This window comes from Sinocyclocheilus rhinocerous, unplaced genomic scaffold (genome assembly GCF_001515625.1).
Source record: "Sinocyclocheilus rhinocerous isolate Xijiao unplaced genomic scaffold, SAMN03320098_v1.1 scaffold1121, whole genome shotgun sequence".
In the NCBI taxonomy this organism is placed as follows: Eukaryota; Metazoa; Chordata; class Actinopteri; order Cypriniformes; family Cyprinidae; genus Sinocyclocheilus; species Sinocyclocheilus rhinocerous.
In genome coordinates this window covers 371,847-394,258 of record NW_015670367.1, presented here as the reverse complement: position 1 = coordinate 394,258, position 22,412 = coordinate 371,847, and the positions used below count along the sequence as shown (strand labels likewise).

The window sequence follows — 22,412 nt, the reverse complement described above, 5'->3', positions numbered from 1 at the left end:
CAATTACAACAGCCGAGCTCGAGCGCACGCACGCGGACGCAGACCCGACCTAAAGGCGAAGCAGCATCCTTTCAAAGACAGAGTGATTGATGTTGTTGCAGATGATTGTGATCGTATATACAGATCTAAAAATAACTGTGTGTAGCAGTATCTTAAAATATATTGCGTCTGGGTTTATTGTATTTTCATATAGGCTAATGTTCTTTTTACGGGTACAATTATAACGCGATTTCACATAAAATACCATTTTGATTTTATTTCATTGTGAGAGTATACATAGATATTGAGAATGAAAATTAACAATATTTATCTGGAAAAAAAAAAAATCTTCTCTGTACATTGACCACAAGTGATCATAAAACCTGCAGAAAACGGAGCAAGAGAATTGGAATTTGGTTATTGAATAAATGGGAATCTTGTGCATCAACATTCTTTTAATAGCCTGTACTTTTATGTGTTGTGAATCTGTAATTCATTCAGTTTCTGAGATAAGAAAGTAAGAAAGATGACGACCTTTTAAAAGTCATTTAAAAATGCTTTCTTGACAGAAAGTTATATTTGTTTTATAAAACATGATGCTTGCTAGAAATATGCTTGCTAAAATTGTAACACTGTATGTAAATGCATGTGCATGCTCACAGTGAAGGTTAATGAAGGAGAGGTCAAAGATCACCATTGCCTTCAGGCCTACAGAGAAGACACACCAAGAGGTAAGAGAGGGAGAATGTGTGTGTGTATGTTATCTTTTATTGTATGAATATTGTATGTGCCTTACTTAGCAGACACCTTGTTTCCACAGTTGAGTTTTTTACCTGCCAGAAAAGAAGATAACATTTGATTATACAAGGAAAGAAATGGTGTGTGCGTGGATTTCTGTGTTTACTGGTATTTTTATTGTAATCTATGCAGAGAGGACATGCTGTAAATTGCATGAATCTAGACATACTCACTGAATATGATAGCCATGCCCAAACAGAACAAAACAGCTGCAAAGATCAGCCCACCTCTTCTGATTAACTCATAATCTGGCATAAGCGCACACACAGATAGTTACAAACAAGATAGCCACAAAAGTATTTCTAAAAAAAACTTTGCATTAATAGTTGTAAAGCACAATTTTAGCTTTTGTTTACTGGCTGTTAAGAGCAGGACTGTTACTTAGTTTGAGATATATAAAATAAGATGCAAACAAATGTACAACATTCACACTCACATTATCCAGTTTAAAATGTGTTTATGATCATTTCACAGTCCCATCACTTCAATTTGAAGGAGTATAAGTAACCATCAGACGTTCTTACCATAGGTGAAATCAGCATCTGAATACTCAGGTTTTTCTTAAAAGAGAACACACAAAGGGTATAATGGTAACTTTAAACCTAGTGTAAATATTATTTTTACTTTCTCTAATACCTGTCTCAATTTGTTAAATAGATAGTTCAACCAAAACTGTTTGTTTCCAACATTCTTTAAAATATCTTCTTTTATGTTCTGCAGGAAAAAAAAGTCAGTCATACAGGTTTGTAACAACATGAGGGTGAGTGTATGATGACAGAATTTAAATTTTTGGGGGGTGAACTCTCTATTTAAGTTGTGTGATATATAATCCATTTTTTTTTAAAGTCCATTTTAATGCCTACACAGTCAGTTGTTTTAGTTTTCATATATACTGATTATCAAGTTGAATCAAACTTACCCACTCCCATTGTTAGCAGTGGTGTAGGATCTCAAAGCTCTCAGAGTTGAAAAGTCCACTACTGTGATGTATGTGTGTGAGCGTGTAAGTCAGAGAGGAGTTTGAGTGTTTGCAGGGGACACCTTAAACTCTCTGATGGTGGAATTGTAAATGACAAATCAGTGAGACCTACGGGGAAGGAAAAAAGAGTGTGTGCTTCGCAAATAACGACCTTCAAACCCTTCACTCTGACCTGTCTTATCCCATAAACCTCAAAACTTGTGCATAAACACAAGCCTTTGGGCCATTTTTTTAATATCTAACCATTGAGCAGTGGTGAATGTACCCTTGCAATAAGCTGACAAGGTCAGTATAGCTCCCTGAGAAACAAGCAGACCACGAGAGACAGATTTAATCTTTGAAGGCCCGATATAAGATAGATAAATAGCTCATGATATAAAATACAAAAATTATATACACACATTTTGTAATGTAAACTTTTTATGTTAATAAATTTTAAGTTATGTTAATAAATTACATTGAGATTTCAGAATAATTCAGAACTGTTAGTTTATCTGTTAGTTCTATTTCAGTGGGTGGTTAAAAATTAATCTGTCATTTTTTAAAGAACACATAAAGAAGTGTAGGACAAATACATAACTAATCACTTTAGTTTCATGCGGGAGTATTCATAAATCTAACAGATTGCTTGAGTTGTTTACTCTTGTTTTCAAATAAGTACAAGTGGAAAATAGTGTCCACATACAGATCAGGTGTGAGTTTTCTCTCTCTCTCATTTTAATAAGTTGGAAAATAAATCTATCAGCATGTAAAAAATGGACCAAGTGAGGTATTCTTTCTAAAGTTAATGATTATGACTAAGTTGAAAGATCCTGCAACTTTCACCTTTTAGAAGAAAAATAAATTGTCTTCAAGAACAGTATTACAGTTTTATTTTTCAGTAAAAATCTAAAATAAAACCATCACAGCCTGCTGCTTTACTCTCAGAGTGAAAGAGATTTCAGTTCAATAAGCTGTTCCACTGTATTCAATTTAAAATATTATTGAAAATCTTTACATGTAGCATGTATTGCTAGGAAACAATAGTTCCTCCTCAATAGTAGACCTGCTCAGTACATATAATACACAATATACAGTGCTTTCAGAGAGAATTGTTCAGCTTAAATTTTCTGGTATTTTGTCCCAGATAGATACAGTAATGTAATAATCCATGTCCTTGAAGATCCTTTTTGGATCTTCATGATTTAAATAATTAATTACAAAAATGTACAGAAATATATATTTACTGCAAAAGTGCATGTTACTGTGTACTGTCACTTTAAAAAATGAGAAAATATATTTTGATACATAAAAATGTTTGCACAGCAGAGTAGAACCTGAGGATTTGTTCTTCATTGTTGTAGAAGGTCACGGTCGCTGTTGCTGTAATTAAGGAAACAGAGAGAGAAAAGAGACAGAGAATGGTAAGAGACTGCTTGTTAAGGAAATATAAATAAAAATATAAAAAATATAAATAATGTATGTTAACTCATGATGAACTCACAATGCTTATTTTATGTGTGTTTGCATGTAAAAATGCAAAAGTGTGTTTACCTGCATCTTGCCATATATCCACATTAAAAGTTGCCCTACGTTACTGTAGACCCCTGGACGGTTCTGTTTTCCACAGCCATCTCCCCAACTTGTTACGCCTGTGAGATGCCATTTGTCATCAGCTTTACACACCAGTGGACCCCCACTGTCGCCCTAGAGAGAGAGTGAGATTGAAAAAGAAGAAATAATGCTGAATGAACTTAGAAAAGCATATTAAACAGTACAAAGTTCAAACTGCAATATAATATTGTACCGAAAGGTAGCAGCATTTGTACGCTTTTGAACATGAGAATGTGTCCAACCTGGCAGGAGTCTCTCCCTCCCTTAAAGGGGTCATATGATGCGATTTCAATTTTTCCTTTCTCTTTGGAGTGTTACAAGCTCTTGGTGCATAAAGAAGATCTGTAAAGTTGCAAAGACTAAAGTCTCAAATCCAAAGAGATATTATTTAATAAAGTTAAGAGTCGGTCACACCTACCTAAAACGGCTCGTTCAGCATAAACACATTTCATTACACCAAATACACAAAATACTGTTCTTTTTAGCAGCATCATATGACCCCTTTAACATAGAATTAGCTACACATCCACTGATTGCTATAGCTTCATGTGCTTTTGTTGGAGTGTTTTTGTTTTCTGTAGGTTAAATTAGTGTTTTTCAGCAGCAAATTATACACATTTCTGGTTTTTACCTCATATTAACGCTCTCCTGGATGGTATTTGTAAACTGACTGTTCAAACTTTGAAAGGCGGATGAGCTGCTTTGCAAGACATTATCTTCTTAACTCCTGTAAAGCACACAAACGGAAACACACATGAGTACATTTCATACAGATATTCTTAATATTGTTTAATGTTTGTTTGCTTGTGATTCAATGCCATGACAGCATCCATGGCTATTTTCATGGTGAAGACCAGTTTAAAAATGTAATATATAGTAATAATATAAATATGGTAATAGAAATAAGAGTTTTTAAATTTTTTTTCATAGAAATTCCATAACCAAGTCTTCTCTGAATGACTGTAAAAATGTTTCAGATCACAGGAATAATGTGTGTTTGTGTGTTTAAATTATACTTACTGTCTGAAACCAAGCTGTTGGCAGGTTTGGTCTGCTATGGTTTTATTCCAGCCCTGTGCACAGACTGGAAGGAAGCTTGTGGTCTTAGAGGTCATGACCTGCAATTAATTTGCTGTACCAAACCGCACTACAGAAACATTAAATTCAAATCAGTATTTGATATCCAACTGAAAAGAGATTTCATTATTGACATGTGATTGACACTGACCACAGCGAGATTCATCACTGCCTTGAGAACAGTCTCTCTTCCCATCACAGTTGACTGATGAAGGGGGGCACGTGTCTGTCTCTGTTTCTTTCTCTGAGAGAGCCCACAGTGACGGCCCATAACAGACTGTGCAGGAGTCGAAAATTGAGTTAAAGTGTACCTGTGAAAAGTTACTCTTCATGGAGGCTGCACCAAATTACAAGTTCCTATTTAGTTAGATGTCCTAGTTAGAAACTTGTGTTACAGTATACACAACCCAAAATACAGTATTTACTGTCTGATAAAAAAGCAGTGGGCAGAACAGCACAAATGTCAATATTATTACATACTTTAAAATATATGCTCACCTCCCAACCAGACAGCAATCACAACCAGCACAACTATAACAGCAGTACCACTCGACCCGCCATAGCAATACCTTTTGTTCCTGTATGAGGGAATTTGACTTTTCTGTGTCGGGACTGCAGAAAGTAAACATTTAATTGATACAAATAAACAAATGATAAAAATTATTTAACACAGATAAAAAGATTTTAATTATTTCATTATGATCCCTCAATTTATTTTAATGAACATGCGTTTTAAGACCTGTATAGATGTGTGTATAGGTAGTGTGTGCTATTAAATATTACTTGTCTCTACTACACAAGGAGCAGGCATTTGATGTACAGGTGCATCTCAATAAATTAGAATTACCAGGTTATATTGTCATAATTTATACACATATATATAATTTATAATTTCAATATATATTCATTCATATGAATTTCTCTCCGGATGTAACATAACCACCTCCTCACCACCAGAGGGTGCAATAATTAGTAAGTTGAACTATTCTCTCAAATAAATTCCTTTAACAATGACAACATTTTGGAACCTTATTCAAAAATTGTAATCCTGATTTTTGGTACATTTGAAGGTGTCTGTGATGCAAATTTGGACGGGGATTACCATGTGAGACAGAACCTGCTGATACACATCAGTCTACAACACACTGGTGAGCAAGTATTTGACTGTGGATATGACTGCATGAGGATTTGGCAGCAGGTGAAGAAAGACCCAAAAAAATCCCTTTACTTTTTTTAGTCCTGCCTGACCTAATGTGTGATACAATGAACCTCTTTTTCCATATTCAAATAAGTGTTTAAAAGTGCTCGTACACACACCTGACATTAGAAAGACAAGCAAGATATTGCATGGAGTTGACAGAGCAATTCAGACATCTCATTCAGGTCTCCTAGCTACTTATAGATGCATTATATACATAGGTTCATTGTTTCTATTGAATTTGTTGTACTGTTTTGATTAAATGAAAGCAGACCCTTATTAGGCCTGTTTCACACTGCACACAATGTGTAAATAAAGTTGTAATGCATCTGTAACAGCAGGCTTCAGCACTAACAAAATAAAGTGATTTCTGGTATACTACTCTGAGTCATTTTTTAACATTACCTAGTATTCACAAACTGGTTTTCAAATATAGGTACACACGAAAGCAGCATAGGCCTATATTTATTTGGGTTACAATATTCACTCCCGCATAAGCAGTACAGTATTACAAGAGGGTAACAGAAACACAGACATAAGTGCTTTTAAAAAAAAAAAAAATTGTATAAAAAAAAAAATACTTTTGTAAACCTGTTTATGAAAACGGTCTTTTGTGATACAGACTTTTATGAAACAACATAAAATACTAAAGTGAAAAAGATCAGTCAGTCAGATCGGCTGTAAGTTACAGTGACAGGCATTTATAGTAAGTCTGACCAAATCCAGATCATTTAAGCTGTTTATCTGTTCTCCATATTTAGATTTCACAAAATTTTTTATAATTTTGTAATACTTCTCAATGACCAACTTCTAATAAATGATGCTGTAAATTTTGATTTTAAACAGTTTTTCTCTATTTTGCACCAGGATTGATCTGTGAGGTTTAGAACCTGCCCTTCCTTCTTATGGTATGTTACAGATCTTATTCTCTCTTTAACAGCATCCAGTTGGAACACGTTTTACATATTACACACTGAATCATTCACTTAGTCGCATGTAATCTGCCTAATTTTTTATAATTCTGTTCCTTTTTTATAACCAAATAAGGTTACTAATTCTATTAATACATTCTAAGTTAGAATGTATATGTGTTAATAATTATTACTGGTAACTATTAGGACACAATACCAAGTCAACTGCAATGTTACGCACAAGCTCACTAAGAGAAAAAGAGTGATACTTAATACATTCACAATAATATATTAACAAAATCACAAAACAACTGTTGTTTTAAAACCACCCACAAAAAGAACTGACACACTTGAAATACAAGAAATAAATATTTATATGTTTGTTATATACCAATATATCCATGTTTGAGAACATTTTGTTCGGTAAAGTATTCATACTTGTCTGTGCTCCATAGGTGAGTATCCGTATAAGGAGATCAGAAAAACTCTACCTGTACTTTAGCTATGTATTTATTTTCTGTCATGCACCTGCTAGTGACGCAGAACAACTATTATATCACCAGAGCAGGACAGACTCACCCTGTAGTAACTCATTTCTTTTTCTCACTCTCTCTCTTACACCTGTTTAACTGGTTTTACAAGCAACATTTTAAACAGAGTTTCTTAACAACATGTCCATAGAAACACTGTAATGCAGATAATTCAATAGAGAACAGAAGTGTCCATGAACTGCTTTCATCATAAATGAAGGCACAGTAGAAATTGGTGTTTAATTGATGCCATCAGTCTGTTATTCTCCATCACACAAGTATGTTTACACATAGATCACATTTCACCCAATAAACCACACAATTTAAGAATAAAGGCAAGATAATCTGAGTGTTGAATATATTAAGACACATATATTTATATAAGACACATATTTAATATATTAAAAATCACATTAACAGACAGTCACATACAAAACACAATCCCATTTATACATTTCTAATACAAAACTGGCAAATGTGCATCAATTATAGTTGTGTGTCTGATGTATAAAAACCTTGGTATTTTGTGTCATAGCTTTGATTCAGCAAGGTGTGTATTTTAGATGATTTTTAGACAAATGTGGAATAAAAACCAACACCTGTCATTAAAAAATAATAATAATAATTATTATTATCTACTGCTGTACTTATTTAAGGTATTTAAATCATGCAGACAAATTAACTTCATGTTAATTACGCTATCTGAACTTAATATTATAAAAAGTATTTTAGTAATTTGAGAATTACATTTAAGCCTAATTTGAAATAAAAGGCTGAATTGAGAATGCCATTAGCATGCTACTCCTATTTCTGCTGTAAATGATAGTATGCTAGCATACTAGCATAGTGCCCACATGTGGCAGAACTAGTAGGCCTATGCTGTTCTGAATTCAGCCAAAGTTTCATCAAAACCTGCCTCCAACTGATTAGTTAATGCAGATCAGCTGAAGTAAGGTGATAACGAAGGAGTCCCTAAACACTGCTAGTCATGATTCACTAATTAGAACTGTAGGAAACTTAATACCATATAAACCTATTCGTAATATACTTAGCCATAGAAAATTGTTAGTATTAGTGAAGTCTCACACAGTTAAAGAAAGGACAACGTGTCTATATTGAATTACAGGACCAGTAAAATCCACTGATTTGGCTAGATTTCTAGTTTCTCATGGCCCTAAAGCTGAAACGAAGGCGAGAATTAAGCACACTGAGGACTGAGGAGAGCAGAGCACGCTGGAGATTGACCATTATTACTGTGTGCTGTGTGCTAGTCATACTAGCAACCTTAATAGTGGGGTTGTACTTTAGTAAGAATCTTTTGCCATGTTATTCTCCTTTTCTGCCATCTTTCATTTTCTTCATTGTAATGCTTATCACTTTATGACAATTGTTTTATCACTTTGACCACTAAATATAAAACATTCTCCATGAAAATTCTCTCCGTTTGTTGTTTATTTGTTTACTTTCCAGCCATTAAGATGGTGAATACCAAGTTTTTCTTCTGCTCTGGCTCACTGAAGTTTATTTCAATTGAAAAGGTATGTGATAGAAAGGCTGACTGTGCAGGCCGTGAGGACGAAATCTCATGTGTATCCAAACTGCAGACCAATGACACATATCCAGGTGATTATGCACACTTATACTCTTAAAATAAAGTTGTTTTTTTCCCATTGCAATGCCATAGAACATAATTTTGGGTTCCCAAAAGAACCTTTTAGTTAGTAGTTCTTAACAGAAACATTTTTATTTTCTTATACATTTCTTGTGATAAACATGTTTTTAAAAATTAATAAGAATCTTTATGTAAGAATGTATTTATGTATTTAACCTTTCTCCACCGTAAAGAACCTTTTGTAAAATGGAAAAGTGTCTCTGATGTTCAAAGTTCTTCGTGGAACCAGAGATGCCAATAAAGAACCTTTATTTTTACACCACTTTTGAGAGATTTTTACTGTTCCCTGGCCTTGGTTAAAGTATACTAAAGATGAATTTGTAGGCGAACATGTGATTCATCTATATTTCCTTGTAGTGAGGCTGATGGGGGAGAGACTGGTCCTGCAGGTGTTCGTTAATAAGGGTGGATGGAGAACAGTGTGTGCTGATAACTGGAGGACGAAGCACACGAGGTTAACCTGTCAACAACTGGGCTATACAGCGTAAGCGGAGCACACACAGTACAATGGTTCATAACCAATGACCATTAGTAAACTAAGCTGGAAAACCACATATAAGTGCTGTTATATTGCAATATTTATGTAACCAAGAAATCTGAGCACCTTCCCATTGATTGCAGCAGTCTTTATAGTGTTTATTGAGAAAATATTCCACTACAGGAGTCCACGAAGTACACGAGTCCCGGTGAAGAGTCTACTTTTCAACTCTAACAATGCATTTGCTACAGTCAGCAATGACTCCACACACTCTGACATCCAGAGTTTACTCTCAGTTGGGTAAGATACACTTGCTATGAGGTCATTTGTGATATTCTCCACATAAAATTATCATATCATTTACATATAGAAACAATGATGTGCTCTCTCACAGTGACAAATGTCTCTCTGGCTCAGTGGTGTCTGTGTCCTGCTCAGGTAAGACTGTTGAGATGTGTACGTTCAATTCATGAGCTGGAATCTGAATTTAATTGGCCACAGTGCACAGAGTTAGACAGGAATAACAGGAAGTGAAATTTAATGAATTGCAATTGAAAGACATTCAACTTTCTGGCAAATTATGCATGTTCTACCATGGTCCATAAATCTCTGTATATAAAGCTTATAGAAAATGAATGGGCTTTTCTTTTTTTTTTTTAAACTTTGAAACAAGACATGCATCGTTCAAAGTTGATGACAGACTGTCCTTTTTATTGTTAAAAATTAGTTTTTTTTTTATTTCAGTTAATTTTTAATTCTACTTCATTATTTAAATTTGAGTGTAAATTCTAGTTCGTTTTTTTTTTTTTTCAGGAATAAGGAAGCATACTAATATCTTTGTTCATGTGTCTGATTCTAAACGTCTCCCCTGTGTTAATACAGACTGTGGAGAGGTGGTGGGAGAGGACCGTATTGTTGGTGGGGTGGACACAGAAATCGAACACTGGCCGTGGCAGGTTAGTCTTCAGTGGAACCACCAGCATGTTTGTGGAGGAGCATTACTGTCCAGGCGCTGGATCATATCAGCTGCTCACTGTTTTACAGGGTAAGTCATTCAGAAATGTAAGATGTTCTAGAACAGAATTTTAGTCTTTTAGTCTAATTCCCCTTAAATAATTCAGTTGACTAATGAAATGTCTCAAATGGGTAAACCTAAACCAGTTGCTTTTGAATAAAATTCCTCTCTTTACAATAAGAACACATTTTTACTTGTTTAAATGAATGACTATGGTTCAGTTGGTTCACTTGGATGTTGTTTTGTGACTTGCTGCATCTTTCTCACACACACAAACGAACTCTTAGCCAGACACGGGAGCTGAGACGATGGACTGTGGTGTTGGGTCAGACCCAAGTGGCGGCATCCAGGGGTGTCGGCAGCATAGAGATGATTGTTGTCCACAGTTACTACAGCCGCTTGAGTAATGACTATGATATCGCCATGCTAAAACTCACCTGGCCTGTAACTGTTGGGGGTACAGTATTTCATTTATCCATTCTGATGAGCTACTCTCTTACATCAGAGTTTTACGATGATTATATGATTATATAAATTGCTTGATTACATAAGAGGGACATTTCAAGTTGATAGAGTCCCACTTCAGCATCTACAACTTTTTTTTTTTTTTTTCCCTCATTTTCCCTCCTTTGCTGCTAGATTGACATTTTAAGATGCTTTATGAAACCCTTTTTTTTTTCCCCCCCAAAGGCGGTTCATAGTTATGGTTCATAGTGCTCCAAAAAGACGAAGAAAATAAAAGTGGCCCATAACATATGGCATATTCTAAGACATAAACAATGATCACTTTCAGTATGCTTTGGTTATTTTTAACTTAATTCTTTTGAGAAGCCTCGATGTGTCATTACTCTAGCATCCTAGTACTCTAAAGCAGTAGTGTCAGTAGTTATAGTGAGGTCAGTGGTTTGTAAGGTTTATCATGGAACAAAAGGCCCAAATAAATATCATTGGCTATAGGTCTTATTTTCTGTCTATCCTTAGAATCGATCTTGCCAGTTTGTTTACCCCCACACCAGCTGTCTGTGAAGGAGATGCTTGTGGTGACTGGATGGGGATTGTTAAAGGAGAAAGGTAAGAGGAAGGGGATTTGTCACTTAATAGATCATTGGTAACTCAAATACGGCAGGATTGTGAACATCTATCTTTAAATCTGCAATCCTCCTTTTGTTCAGTTTCTCCCACAACCTTTATATTGTTTTGTCTCTGGCATTTCCTCATTCTCATTTTACGCAGGTGAGCTGCCCTCTGTGCTGCAGAAAGCTTCAGTGCCACTGATTGACAGGTCAGAGTGTTCCAAGCCCTCTGTTTATGGTTCTGCCATAACTCCCAGAATGCTTTGTGCTGGATTCTTCGAAGGAAACATAGATGCGTGTCAGGTAACAACAACAAATGAAAAATCAAATGCAGGCTCCCCTTCAGAAGAGAGAGATATAATTGTCTTTGTATCCAGAAAAAAAGCTATTTCCAAATCGTATCACTTTAAAGTATTCTCTCTTTTTAAGGGGGACAGTGGGGGTCCACTGGTGTACCTGTCATCTCGTTGGCAGTTAATGGGTATAGTGAGTTGGGGAGTGGGCTGTGCACGGGATGGAAAACCTGGAGTTTACACTGATGTTAGTCAACTTCTCAACTGGATCTACACTGTAATGAAGGTATGTTTTACTTGATTGTGCACATTAATATATAAGAAAGGAAAATATATTTCCAGACTGAATGTCATGTTTCAGAGACGTCCATGAGAAGGTGAACCATGGACACATCACTTCATGCTTTTGTGACACAAGAGGAAAGACGACAAATCACCTCAGTGTTACTACATAAATCTGCGTTCTTGAATCTAGATATTGTTACATTTTATAATTAATTTGATGTTTAATTTAACAAGTATTATGTCAAAACATCATGCTTTTTTTAGTCTCACTAGTCGCATTATGGCAGTTTTCCAGTCAGTACTGTATGCTCATTGTAAAGCTAAAGTACTCAAAGTGTTTTAATTTTTTTTTCTAACCAAACGTATTTAGAAAGCTAAATAAATAAAATAATAAAGCTCTTACTTGATTCATTTACCAGTCCAGCACACATCACAACCTTTATTTTATCCAAAACATTTTATTTTAGTTGCTGCTTATAATAAAGAAATCCAATATGCATGACTGTGCAGTCCAATGGGGAATAACAGGCCTGCACACTGGCTTAAGGAAACAATGGAATCAAGAATTCTGGATTATGGGCTGAGTGGACCATCTATGATACAGCATGTGTTTTACATTCAGTTTTACAGGGACTGATGTCAAACAATGTCTACTGTCTGTAGATCTGGATTGAAGTAAATTCCAAGTTAGTCATTTTCCAAACCGTAACTCCTCCAAGGCATTGTTCCTTCTGACTCTGTGGACTTGAGTCCTTGAGGCCTCTATTCTCCTTGGTTTTACATTTTTGTCTCAACAGTCTGGTGTAGCTCAGTGTTCGTAAAGCATCTGAATGTATCTGATCCAGCTTTTTTTTTTTTTTTTTAAACATAGCTGCAGTGGTACTCTGATGCTTTAACACTGTACAGTTTGCATGCAAATTACTGTTAAAAACAATTTAGAAGTTGTACATTTACAGAAGTTGCACATAGAATTTTATTCAAAAGCAACAAGTTTGGGTGTATCAATTTAAGATACTTTACCATCCGTCTGAGTGATTTAAAGGATAAACTGAAAGTAATTGAATGAATTCAAACCAGCAATCCACATTTTAATTGGTTTCTCCCACATTCTCTATTATTGCTTTGTATCTGGCATTTCCTCATTCTAGTTTTCCACAGGTGAGCTGCCCTCAACACTGCAGAAAGCTTCACATAAGTGTGAACAGACACACACACCATCAAGATAATTATGTTTTTGGCCATAGGTGTTTGTGAGGTGTCAGACAGAAATTTACTTCAAATCCCAATACCGAAACATGAGATACATTTACAGAGAAATACAGCTTTTTGGGAAAAACTTTCAATTCAAATAATGGTGAAAACTTCCCCTTTGAACGGTATCATATTAGTCTGTGGTTTGGTTGAAAAATGAATTAGGCCATGGTTACCGCCAAGCCTGACCAATAATAATCCAACCAAAACTGGTGCGGTATGTTGTTAATTAAATAGTGCATTAATAAAACGAAGACAGCAAAGATAATATTAATTAGAAGACCAAAGATCCTGAAGCCAAATTACAAGAAGAATATCAAACTCTTTCACTGAACAACCTGAAAAATCCTTGACTCTTCCAAAATCTTAATGTTAAATGCAGAAATATTAAGTGTAAGTTTAGCAGAACAGTATGATGAACATGTCTGAATAAGAGGTAGTATAAGTGCTTTGAAAATGTATGAATGTACCGTTCCAATATTTCTCTTATTAAAAGAAGCTAGAATCCTCTGAATGTGCATTGCTTTACTGATCTGTGTGCACTCACAAGAAAAAAAAAAAAAAAAAAACCTGAGCATCAATGACATTATCAAACTGAATTGCAATCATTTCAACTACACCCTTGCAATGTTGAATAAAAGATACTGTTTCCAAATGAAAAAAAATAGTATAAACATAAATGCTGTTACAATAGACACTTAGTGATGTTACACATGGGTATGAGAGGAGAGCTACTGGATATACTGTATAGTATACACTGCTTATAGATTTTTCAGGTCCAAATACAATATTAATTTACCAGATTTCTCCTAGACTGTTTTTGTGCTCTATAGTTCTAATGAACAAATCCACAATCTGAGTTTACAAATCTAGACTAGACCTCTGACTAGACTGTTTATCTGGAGTTAACTCCTTTTGGCACTGAAAACAAGCAGCTTTTTTCAAGGAAGATTTACGTGTATTTCGTGACCAACATCAACCAAGATTCTTGGTTAAAATATTATCTCACTAAATAATATTTTACTAAAAGAGGTAACATATCTTTTTAAATGACAGGATAATCTGCCATCGGTCATTTAGAGTTGACGTTTTGTACAGCACCTCTGTAGTTTTAATAACAGATTATTGGGACATTATCTATTTATTAATGTTATTTCATTTCTAATTGAATGAGCAGACTTGCTTGACGTCAGCCCCTTCTCTGATATCCTCTGAATTCCCTGAATCCTTCAAGTGAAAGTTTGAAATGCTTATTAGCTAAACTTCTGAAAATCTGTGAGACCTATATCCAGTCATGTCTTGATTGTTAAATCTATATATGATATACATGATACACGATATATACATGATATATACTGTTATCATTTAGTTAGTTGTTTTGCATGACTGTATGATTATGGGTTTATTGCCTTTAAATATTGCATTTTCATTATGTCATAGGGTGAGTTGCATGGTTTTCAGGTCAAAGTATGTTTGCATCGAAAGGTTATATATATATATAATTTTTTTTTTCCTTTTTGGTATTCATATTTTGAACAGCATGGAAATTCACCAAGCTATTTTTTGTTTAAAAGCTGATGCTATTTATGTTCAGTATGTGACAATTTTCTTTCAGTATATAAAAAAGCATTACATACAATGTTTCTACTGTTATAGTCAGCCATGTACCCCTAAAACTTCTGGCATTTAACACATGCTATAATGCATTGGAAATTATTTGAAGCAGCATTTTCTGTGTTTCATTCAGGGTTTTCTCTAAGAGGATGCTGATTTCTACGGATTGTCAAGTATCATTCATTAGCTTGTATTTACTAACTGTTTGGTGGCTTTTGCGATTTTGCGGCATTTTCTATTTTTTTCTTTTTCTTTTTTTTTTCTTTCTTTTTTTGCATTATAATGTTCTGCATTGATTCAGTCATCCTCGCCAAAAGGTGGCGACAGAAGCATTAACAGGCACCTGTGTTTCATTTTCAAGCAAAAACGGTAATGAGGTTTATTTTGAACTGGACTCAAGACTGTTAAAATAAGGCCTAATTCTCCCTTCATGCTTATTACAATCAGAGTTCTGCTGATTTTTTTTTTTTTTGGCTCTATTCAGAGGTACTGCATTAAAACATGCAGTTTGATTAACCAGCTATGAGAGTCTGTCTCTGTGAGTGAAACAATACAAATCACTAGTGTCCCTCTAAACAAATTTCTCTGTTGCATAACTGATCTTTCTACAACATATATTTTTCAAAGTCAATGGCCATTTGACAAACAGGACTACATTTTTTTTAACACAAGAAACCTGTACTCCTTTCACAATTATTTTAGTCAGGCACCTACTGTAGATGTGAGGGCATGGGCTCTTCACAGTTTTACAGTCCAGTTCAATTAACTAAATAAATAGCATAGCTACATTTATCCCTGTCTCAAGCATTATTGAAGAAAATATTTCATTTTTCTATCATAAGAATAAGTACAGCCCACAGATTTGGTGTGGGCCAAGAAACTAAAGTGCATGAGGCTGCATGTGTGGTGCATATTTAAACGCATATATAAATTTAATATATGCAGAAATACCTTATGCCCCTCGTCTTATTCATATCCGTGTTTATGCATCAACTAAAAATAAGTCATATGAACATCATCCTTGGAAAGGTTATGAATGAAAATCTTTCACGTTTGTTTAATACTATCATTGCTCTATATATATAAAAAAACAAAAGTATAGCATTTGTAAACACGGATGTAAATTAACAGAGAGGGCACAGCTTGATGGCTGATCCATGTTTTCACGTGCATGTGTGACTCTGTTTGGTTGCACGCTGTCATGCTTTCTTTGGTGTAGATTTGGAGCCCGACAGACCGTTCTCTGTGTTATCAATCCCTGAGGAGGTGACAAGGCACTCCTTACTGAAAAAAACATAGAAAGAAATGGGCAGAATGAGAGGGAGATTATATATATAAATCATACATATTATACATAGTACTACTACTACTTGCATATTAATTCATCAATTATTTTATAATTTATATTTATTGTCAAGCAATGACATGGTCCAAATCTGGAAAAGGGTACAGGAAATCTTAATCTTTCTAGTCTAATATATGCTTATGTGTACATCCTACAATTTGCCATGAACTCACTTTTTTTCCTCAATCTTTGCGAGAACGAACAGAGTGAGGTTCTTTAGCAGCATGAAGGCCATTAACAAAGCGATGAATCCACCAACACAGGAAGCAATGATGATGGTGAGTGTGTTATCAACCTTCCTTACTGAGAATGGGATAGCCAGAGAATACACCAAAAAGGGAATGAGAGAGGAGAAAAAGGCATATAGAGTTATTTGAATAATGACCTTGAAATGTGATGTTCATGTATCATTCTCTCTCTTCCCACCCTGCAACACTTACGTTCCTCTACTACATATAGAGTGAAAATGGCGCTGTGATTCTTGCCCTTCTCTTTGGGGTTTTTGCCAAAGCAGGTGTAGACACCTGCATCCTCAAATGTTATATTCCAAAGCAGGATGGAGATGTTATTTCCTTTACTGGAGCCAACATACTCCACCCTCTCACGGCAAATGTTTACTTTATTTGGCTCCACATTATCCGTTGGAATTACAGAATCAGCCATCTGATTGGGAAAGAGAACTGTCAGTTATTAATGTTAAACTGAGCATATGTAAAGTACAACTAACACTGGCTCTAGATACGTGTTTTTGCCTTTGAGACTATCAATACTGCAGTGCAAATGCCTATATCTTAAATTGTCACTCCATTTTACAATATCCTTAACTCAGACTGTTCTCTTTGATTTTGAAGTCTGTAGTGATGATCTATCTTTGTTACTATCTTTGATACTTGAAAGAATACACAGAATATGACACTGAGAAACAATATCAAGTCGATGGAATGGTTTGTAAGAACTGCTGCTCTTCCACTTCAAGTGCCCTTGAAGGCATACAAAACCAGCTCAAGATAAAGTAAGGGTTTCTATTTATATTTCTATCCAATCAATGTTAGACTTAGCAACAGTAACTCATTTTATTGTTAAATTATGTTTTGGATGTTGTCTTAAGTAAATAAAAGCTGAATACAGTGTGAAAAGTGTCCTGCTAGGCCTATATGGTGTTCATGTATAACTGAACACGTTAGTTAGGTAAAGGATAATCCACATTGAGCAGTTAATTATAGAAAAAATAAACGTGGAGGACGCCTGAAGGGGTTTAGCCTATTGTGTATTATCGAGATTATTACACGGCCGCTTACCAAATAACTAAATATGTTGACATGAAATACTGAATGAACATATTTTGTATATTATCCAAAAGCTCCTGCTAAGAAAAAAAGTCTACCACAACATATAAAACAATCGGTAGTGACAAGGCGAACATTGCAGCAAAACAGTAAATACACTGAACTCCTCTGAAGTCATTGTAACTACAATCGATAACTGAGAGACGCAGGATGGCGCCAGCTGCGTTTGTATAACAGCGAGCGCGAGGCCGCGGTGTGATACGAGATTTCGAAATGTCTGACCGCTGGATGGCGCGAACATTCGACCGTCAGTGTAAAGCAGTTCACGTGATCAGTGCCGCAAAGTTACTTATTTGATTAGTAACCAAAAATAGCACAGATGCATATTTAACAGAAAAATACAAAATACAAGAACAGAGAAACTCCTAAAACTTTATTTCCAGGTTTAAATTAGATTTTAAATCCCAAATTTTCAATGTGGTCTCAGACTTTTGAACCCCCAACAAGACTGTTTGTTGTTTAGTAGGCCTAAGATGAAATGTTTTGGTTGTGTTTGTGTGGTAACATCTATTCTATTTTAGTGTATTCTATATTAGTGTACCATTATATTATTTTATGTACATTAGTGGAATAAATTTGAGTATCCCATAATTATTAAACTGAATATCTGTTACCTTCTTCATGGTGCCATTATCATTGAACTCCCATTTGAAGTAGAGGTTAGTGATCCCAATACAGCTGGCATAGGTGCAGGGCAGAAGGACTGTGCTGCCGTTCACTGCTTCCAGAAATGGAACCTTACCAGTAGACATCTCCAGAGCATGAACGCAACACATGCCTGAAATAGGAAGAAAAAAAGCAGATGAAGATGGAAAACATGAAATTAAATGTTCCTATGTAGTCAGTGACACTATCGAAACCTGAAGAGAGAGACGCAAATCTATCAAAAGGTCATTAAGATTAATGGCAAACTGACATATGCACAAACACATATACAATGCACCCGTTCCCATTTATTCTCTCTTGCTTTCTCACATAAAGGTAATGTTGCAGTTCTCTCATGAATCAAAGGGCTTTTACCTCACAACCTTCTAGTTATTAGCCCAGAGTTTTATCTACTATGCCACACCGCATTATTTTATAAGAACTACCAAATTTTGCTATAAGTTTGATTGCATCGTATAATAATTGCTGTTAATAGTGTTCATCGTCTGTTTGATTATGTCTTTAATTGATTTCCCCTACATTTCTGCCATATGTACATTAACTGACAGTCACCACTCATAAGCTTCTACTAAATACTGTAGAAACTTAATTTTCTGTAAAGTTGCTTTGCAACGATTTGTATCGTGAAAAGCGCTATACAAATAAACTTGAATTTAATTGAACATATGTTAACTTTTAGTGGTTGGCACAGTGATCATTTCAGCACCCAGACATGTTAAGAAAAATAAATCATGCATAAAAATTTCTGAGACTTTGTAGTGCCAATAAATATAACTGGTCAAGTATGAAACCTCTCAACAACCCAAACAACTCATTCATTTTCAGTCGTGGTTTAGAAAGTGTCTACCAAATGCATTAATATATTGAACAATGAAATAAATTTGAATAAAATAATAATAGTAAAAATGCAACTAAATGAATACATAATATAAATGATGCAAATAATACATATACGACATAATATTTGAATATGTCAGCATGTAGTTTAGCAAGGTTCATATAACAGCTTTCACATTTCATATGTGGTTCTACAGAGATACTGTTTCATGTGCACAGCATTTTTAGTCATCTATATTTAACTTTTTCGGTTCTAGGTGTTTACTATAACTTTTATCGTCTTCTATTACTGTGAAACACATAAGAGGCATAATTTAATGAGTGAATTAATTATATACGTTTTCTTGTTTCATTGTGAGGAACAATTTGTTGATATTCATGGTACATCCCTACATTTCTGCCATATGTACATTAACTGACAGTCACCACTCATAAGCTTCTACTAAATATTGTAGAAACTAAATTTTCTGTAAAGTTGCTTTGCAACGATTTGTATCGTGAAAAGCGCTATACAAATAAACTTGAATTTAATTGAACATATGTTAACTTTTAGTGGTTGGCACAGTGATCATTTCAGCACCCAGACATGTTAAGAAAAATAAATCATGCATAAAAATTTCTGAGACTTTGTAGTGCCAATAAATATAACTGGTCAAGTATGAAACCTCTCAACAACCCAAACAACTCATTCATTTTCAGTCGTGGTTTAGAAAGTGTCTACCAAATGCATTAATATATTGAACAATGAAATAACTTTTAATAAAATAATAATAGTAAAAATGCAACTAAATGAATACATAATATAAATTATGCAAATAATACATATACGACATAATAATATTTGAATATGTCAGCATGTAGTTTAGCAAGGTTCATATAACAGCTTTCACATTTCATATGTGGTTCTACAGAGATACTGTTTCATGTGCACAGCATTTTTAGTCATCTATATTTAACTTTTTCTGTTCTAGGTGTTTACTATAACTTTTATCGTCTTCTATTACTGTGAAACACATAAGAGGCATAATTTAATGAGTGAATTAATTATATACGTTTTCTTGTTTCATTGTGAGGAACAATTTGTTGATATTCATGGTACATGCACTGTATCAGTTTGAATGCAATTCTGCAAGCTAACAGGGAAACTGTGTGTCTGGATATTGAAAGTTCCTATATACAGAATATATAACACCTATAAATGTATATATTGTACACATTTTACATACTGTATGTAGGCCTACCATTGTAGATAAGAAATAAGCAGGCTATAGAGTGAGCTTCCATACACACCTGGGCTCTCTGACGTCAAGTGTCCAGAAGTTTGCTTGGCATGCAATGTGACAGAATAAACATGTGCTGGTGTGAGAGTGCTGAGTTTACACTACTGTGTAACTCGAGACGTTGCATAAGCAGTGAAGAGGTCCTACCAATCAACTGTACCCTTTCATGAGAGGTATTTTAAACCAGGAAACGAGTGATTGTGAAAACACTGTGTATTCAATGGTGATTTAATCAACATGCTTGTCATCATGTTCTCTAAGAGACTTTGTGCTTCCGTTACAGAAACGTAGCCTGCTGCTTCACCCCAGAGAAACATTTAATTGAATTAATATTGATGAGGAATCAGTCTCATGAGACTTAATGATTCTCGGTAACAAATCTCCCAAAATACCTTAGGAGAAACAAAACTATTTTTTATTTACTATAGAATACAGAGCTGCTGTGTTAAATGAATGAAGATAAAATAGCCCAGATACTTTGAAACTGATATATGATGAAAAACATTTGAAAGAGTCTTAAGCAAAGTTTGACTCAAACAGTCAGACATACTTGATTCGAGAGCCTATTTAATGGGATCTTCAGTCCCTTGTTTTCTGTGATTAACTCAGCACCAGTAACAATCCGTGATACTCCCCTTTACCAGCCATGAAACAAAACTCCTTACATTACTGTAAGTCTCATCTTCCATTAGTCTGTGGTGGTCCAAAGTATGTTCTCTAGAGCAGCACGGGATGCCCGTTCACAGCTCTCGCACACATAAATCTCTGTCATTATTCACAACCAAAATATGCTACCATAACTGACAAACAAAATTTGAACTTGCAAACTAAAAGCAAGCTCCTCAGAACCATGTCATCCCATATTCAAGTACAAATGCAGTGTGATATGCAAGGCCCAACTTGAATGATAAAACACTTGTGAACATTTTAACATAATCAGAAAGAAAGTCTTGAGTCAGACTTGATATGAAATGAAGGAGAGCAAATTATAAGTCTGACCAGTTTTCTGAGCGTAGTTCCGTTGTCAGGGGCAAATATGTCTATCTCTGTCATTATTCACAACCAAAATATGCTACCATAACTGACAAACAAAATTTGAACTTGCAAACTAAAAGCAAGCTCCTCAGAACCATGTCATCCCATATTCAAGTACAAATGCAGTGTGATATGCAAGGCCCAACTTGAATGATAAAACACTTGTGAACATTTTAACATAATCAGAAAGAAAGTCTTGAGTCAGACTTGATATGACATGAAGGAGAGCAAATTATAAATCTGACCAGTTTCCTGAGCATAGTTCCGTTGTCAGGGGCAAATATGTCTCAGAAATTTGAGCCACTAAACTAATGCTGACTTTAACACTTTATGCTACAGCAGCTCTGCAATGCAACATTAGGAGCTGGATCTGCGTGTGTGTCTGTGTTTAGGACATCAGAGAACTGCATAGACTCACTGATTCAATATGAATTTTCAGTATGAAATATTAGTACAGTACAGACTTGGTACTTGCCGTAAACAACTCTCTGACAAGAACAGGAATTCATCTGGTCTGTTGTATTTAAAAATAGTTTTTTTCTACATAAAAAATGAAATCATAACTAAACATAATAGTTGACAACAGTATGTTTTCATTGTGAGGAGGTAGAGGCAAGTCTTACCAATGATGAGTGTGAGCAGAAGAGAGGACACAGTTCTTTCTGAGGGCACTCCTCTCAGACGTCCTCTGCTCTGTGTCTCCATCCTGCACTTCACTTTCTTCTCCCTTCTTTTTGTCACGTCCACTTTTGTCAGTTTCCCAGAATTCTTTGTTCCTCAAGATGCTGCCTGGGTGGCAAAGGCTCCTGTACACTACTCAGCAATTGCGCACTAGATCAATCTGAGAGTGCAGTTCCTAACATCAAAGATAAGATTCCTCCTGTTAAAGGCCTGTCCAGTTCTCAGGAGATCTGGAAGCACAAGGATCTGCCCAGCTGGGAAAATTAAGTTGCTAGAATTCCATCTGGCTTCATTTTTTTGGTTGTTCGGTTACCCTCTAACCTGTGAAAAAGGGAAGTTTTGAACAGGAGGTGTGGAATATACTCATTGATCTTGATTCAATATAATGCATACACTGTAAAAAATGTCCTTGTAAATTAACGGTAATATACTGGCAGCAGGGTTTCCAGCAGTGTACCGTAATTTTACAGTTTTAT

At 35.1% G+C, this 22,412-nt stretch overlaps 3 protein-coding genes across 5 annotated transcripts; 1 reads left to right on the top strand and 2 right to left on the bottom strand.

The window, feature by feature from the left end:
- Nucleotides 1-342: 342 nt before the first annotated feature.
- LOC107734135 (sodium/potassium-transporting ATPase subunit gamma-like) lies at nt 343-3,617 on the bottom strand. Of its 2 annotated transcripts, XM_016545998.1 has the most exons (8): nt 3,592-3,617; nt 3,329-3,442; nt 1,697-1,864; nt 1,302-1,337; nt 951-1,025; nt 776-812; nt 640-687; nt 343-362 (listed from the first exon to the last, which is right to left on the bottom strand). In XM_016545998.1, the coding sequence occupies exons 3-7, from the start codon at nt 1,704-1,706 to the stop codon at nt 663-665; spliced, it is 183 nt and encodes a 60-aa protein (XP_016401484.1). In that variant the 5' UTR covers nt 1,707-1,864; nt 3,329-3,442; nt 3,592-3,617; the 3' UTR covers nt 343-362; nt 640-662. The 2 variants fall into 2 exon arrangements, with proteins under 2 accessions (XP_016401484.1, XP_016401483.1); XM_016545997.1 differs by lacking the exons at nt 3,329-3,442; nt 3,592-3,617 and having other exon boundaries at nt 1,697-2,050.
- A 4,403-nt stretch (nt 3,618-8,020) lies between these two features.
- LOC107734130 (transmembrane protease serine 4-like) lies at nt 8,021-12,806 on the top strand. 2 transcript variants are annotated; one of them, XM_016545984.1, is made up of 11 exons: nt 8,021-8,372; nt 8,536-8,688; nt 9,095-9,221; nt 9,399-9,512; nt 9,607-9,653; nt 10,098-10,260; nt 10,518-10,687; nt 11,212-11,301; nt 11,464-11,606; nt 11,733-11,882; nt 11,958-12,806. In XM_016545984.1, the coding sequence occupies exons 1-11, from the start codon at nt 8,234-8,236 to the stop codon at nt 11,967-11,969; spliced, it is 1,308 nt and encodes a 435-aa protein (XP_016401470.1). In that variant the 5' UTR covers nt 8,021-8,233; the 3' UTR covers nt 11,970-12,806. The 2 variants fall into 2 exon arrangements, with proteins under 2 accessions (XP_016401470.1, XP_016401469.1); XM_016545983.1 differs by having other exon boundaries at nt 8,022-8,372; nt 9,399-9,515; nt 9,610-9,653.
- Nucleotides 12,807-15,017: 2,211 nt separating this feature from the next.
- On the bottom strand, nt 15,018-21,992 carry LOC107734128 (sodium channel subunit beta-4-like). Its single transcript, XM_016545980.1, has 5 exons — nt 21,879-21,992; nt 18,052-18,215; nt 16,532-16,754; nt 16,265-16,394; nt 15,018-16,030 (listed from the first exon to the last, which is right to left on the bottom strand). The coding sequence occupies exons 1-5, from the start codon at nt 21,958-21,960 to the stop codon at nt 15,946-15,948; spliced, it is 684 nt and encodes a 227-aa protein (XP_016401466.1). The 5' UTR covers nt 21,961-21,992; the 3' UTR covers nt 15,018-15,945.
- Nucleotides 21,993-22,412: the final 420 nt, after the last annotated feature.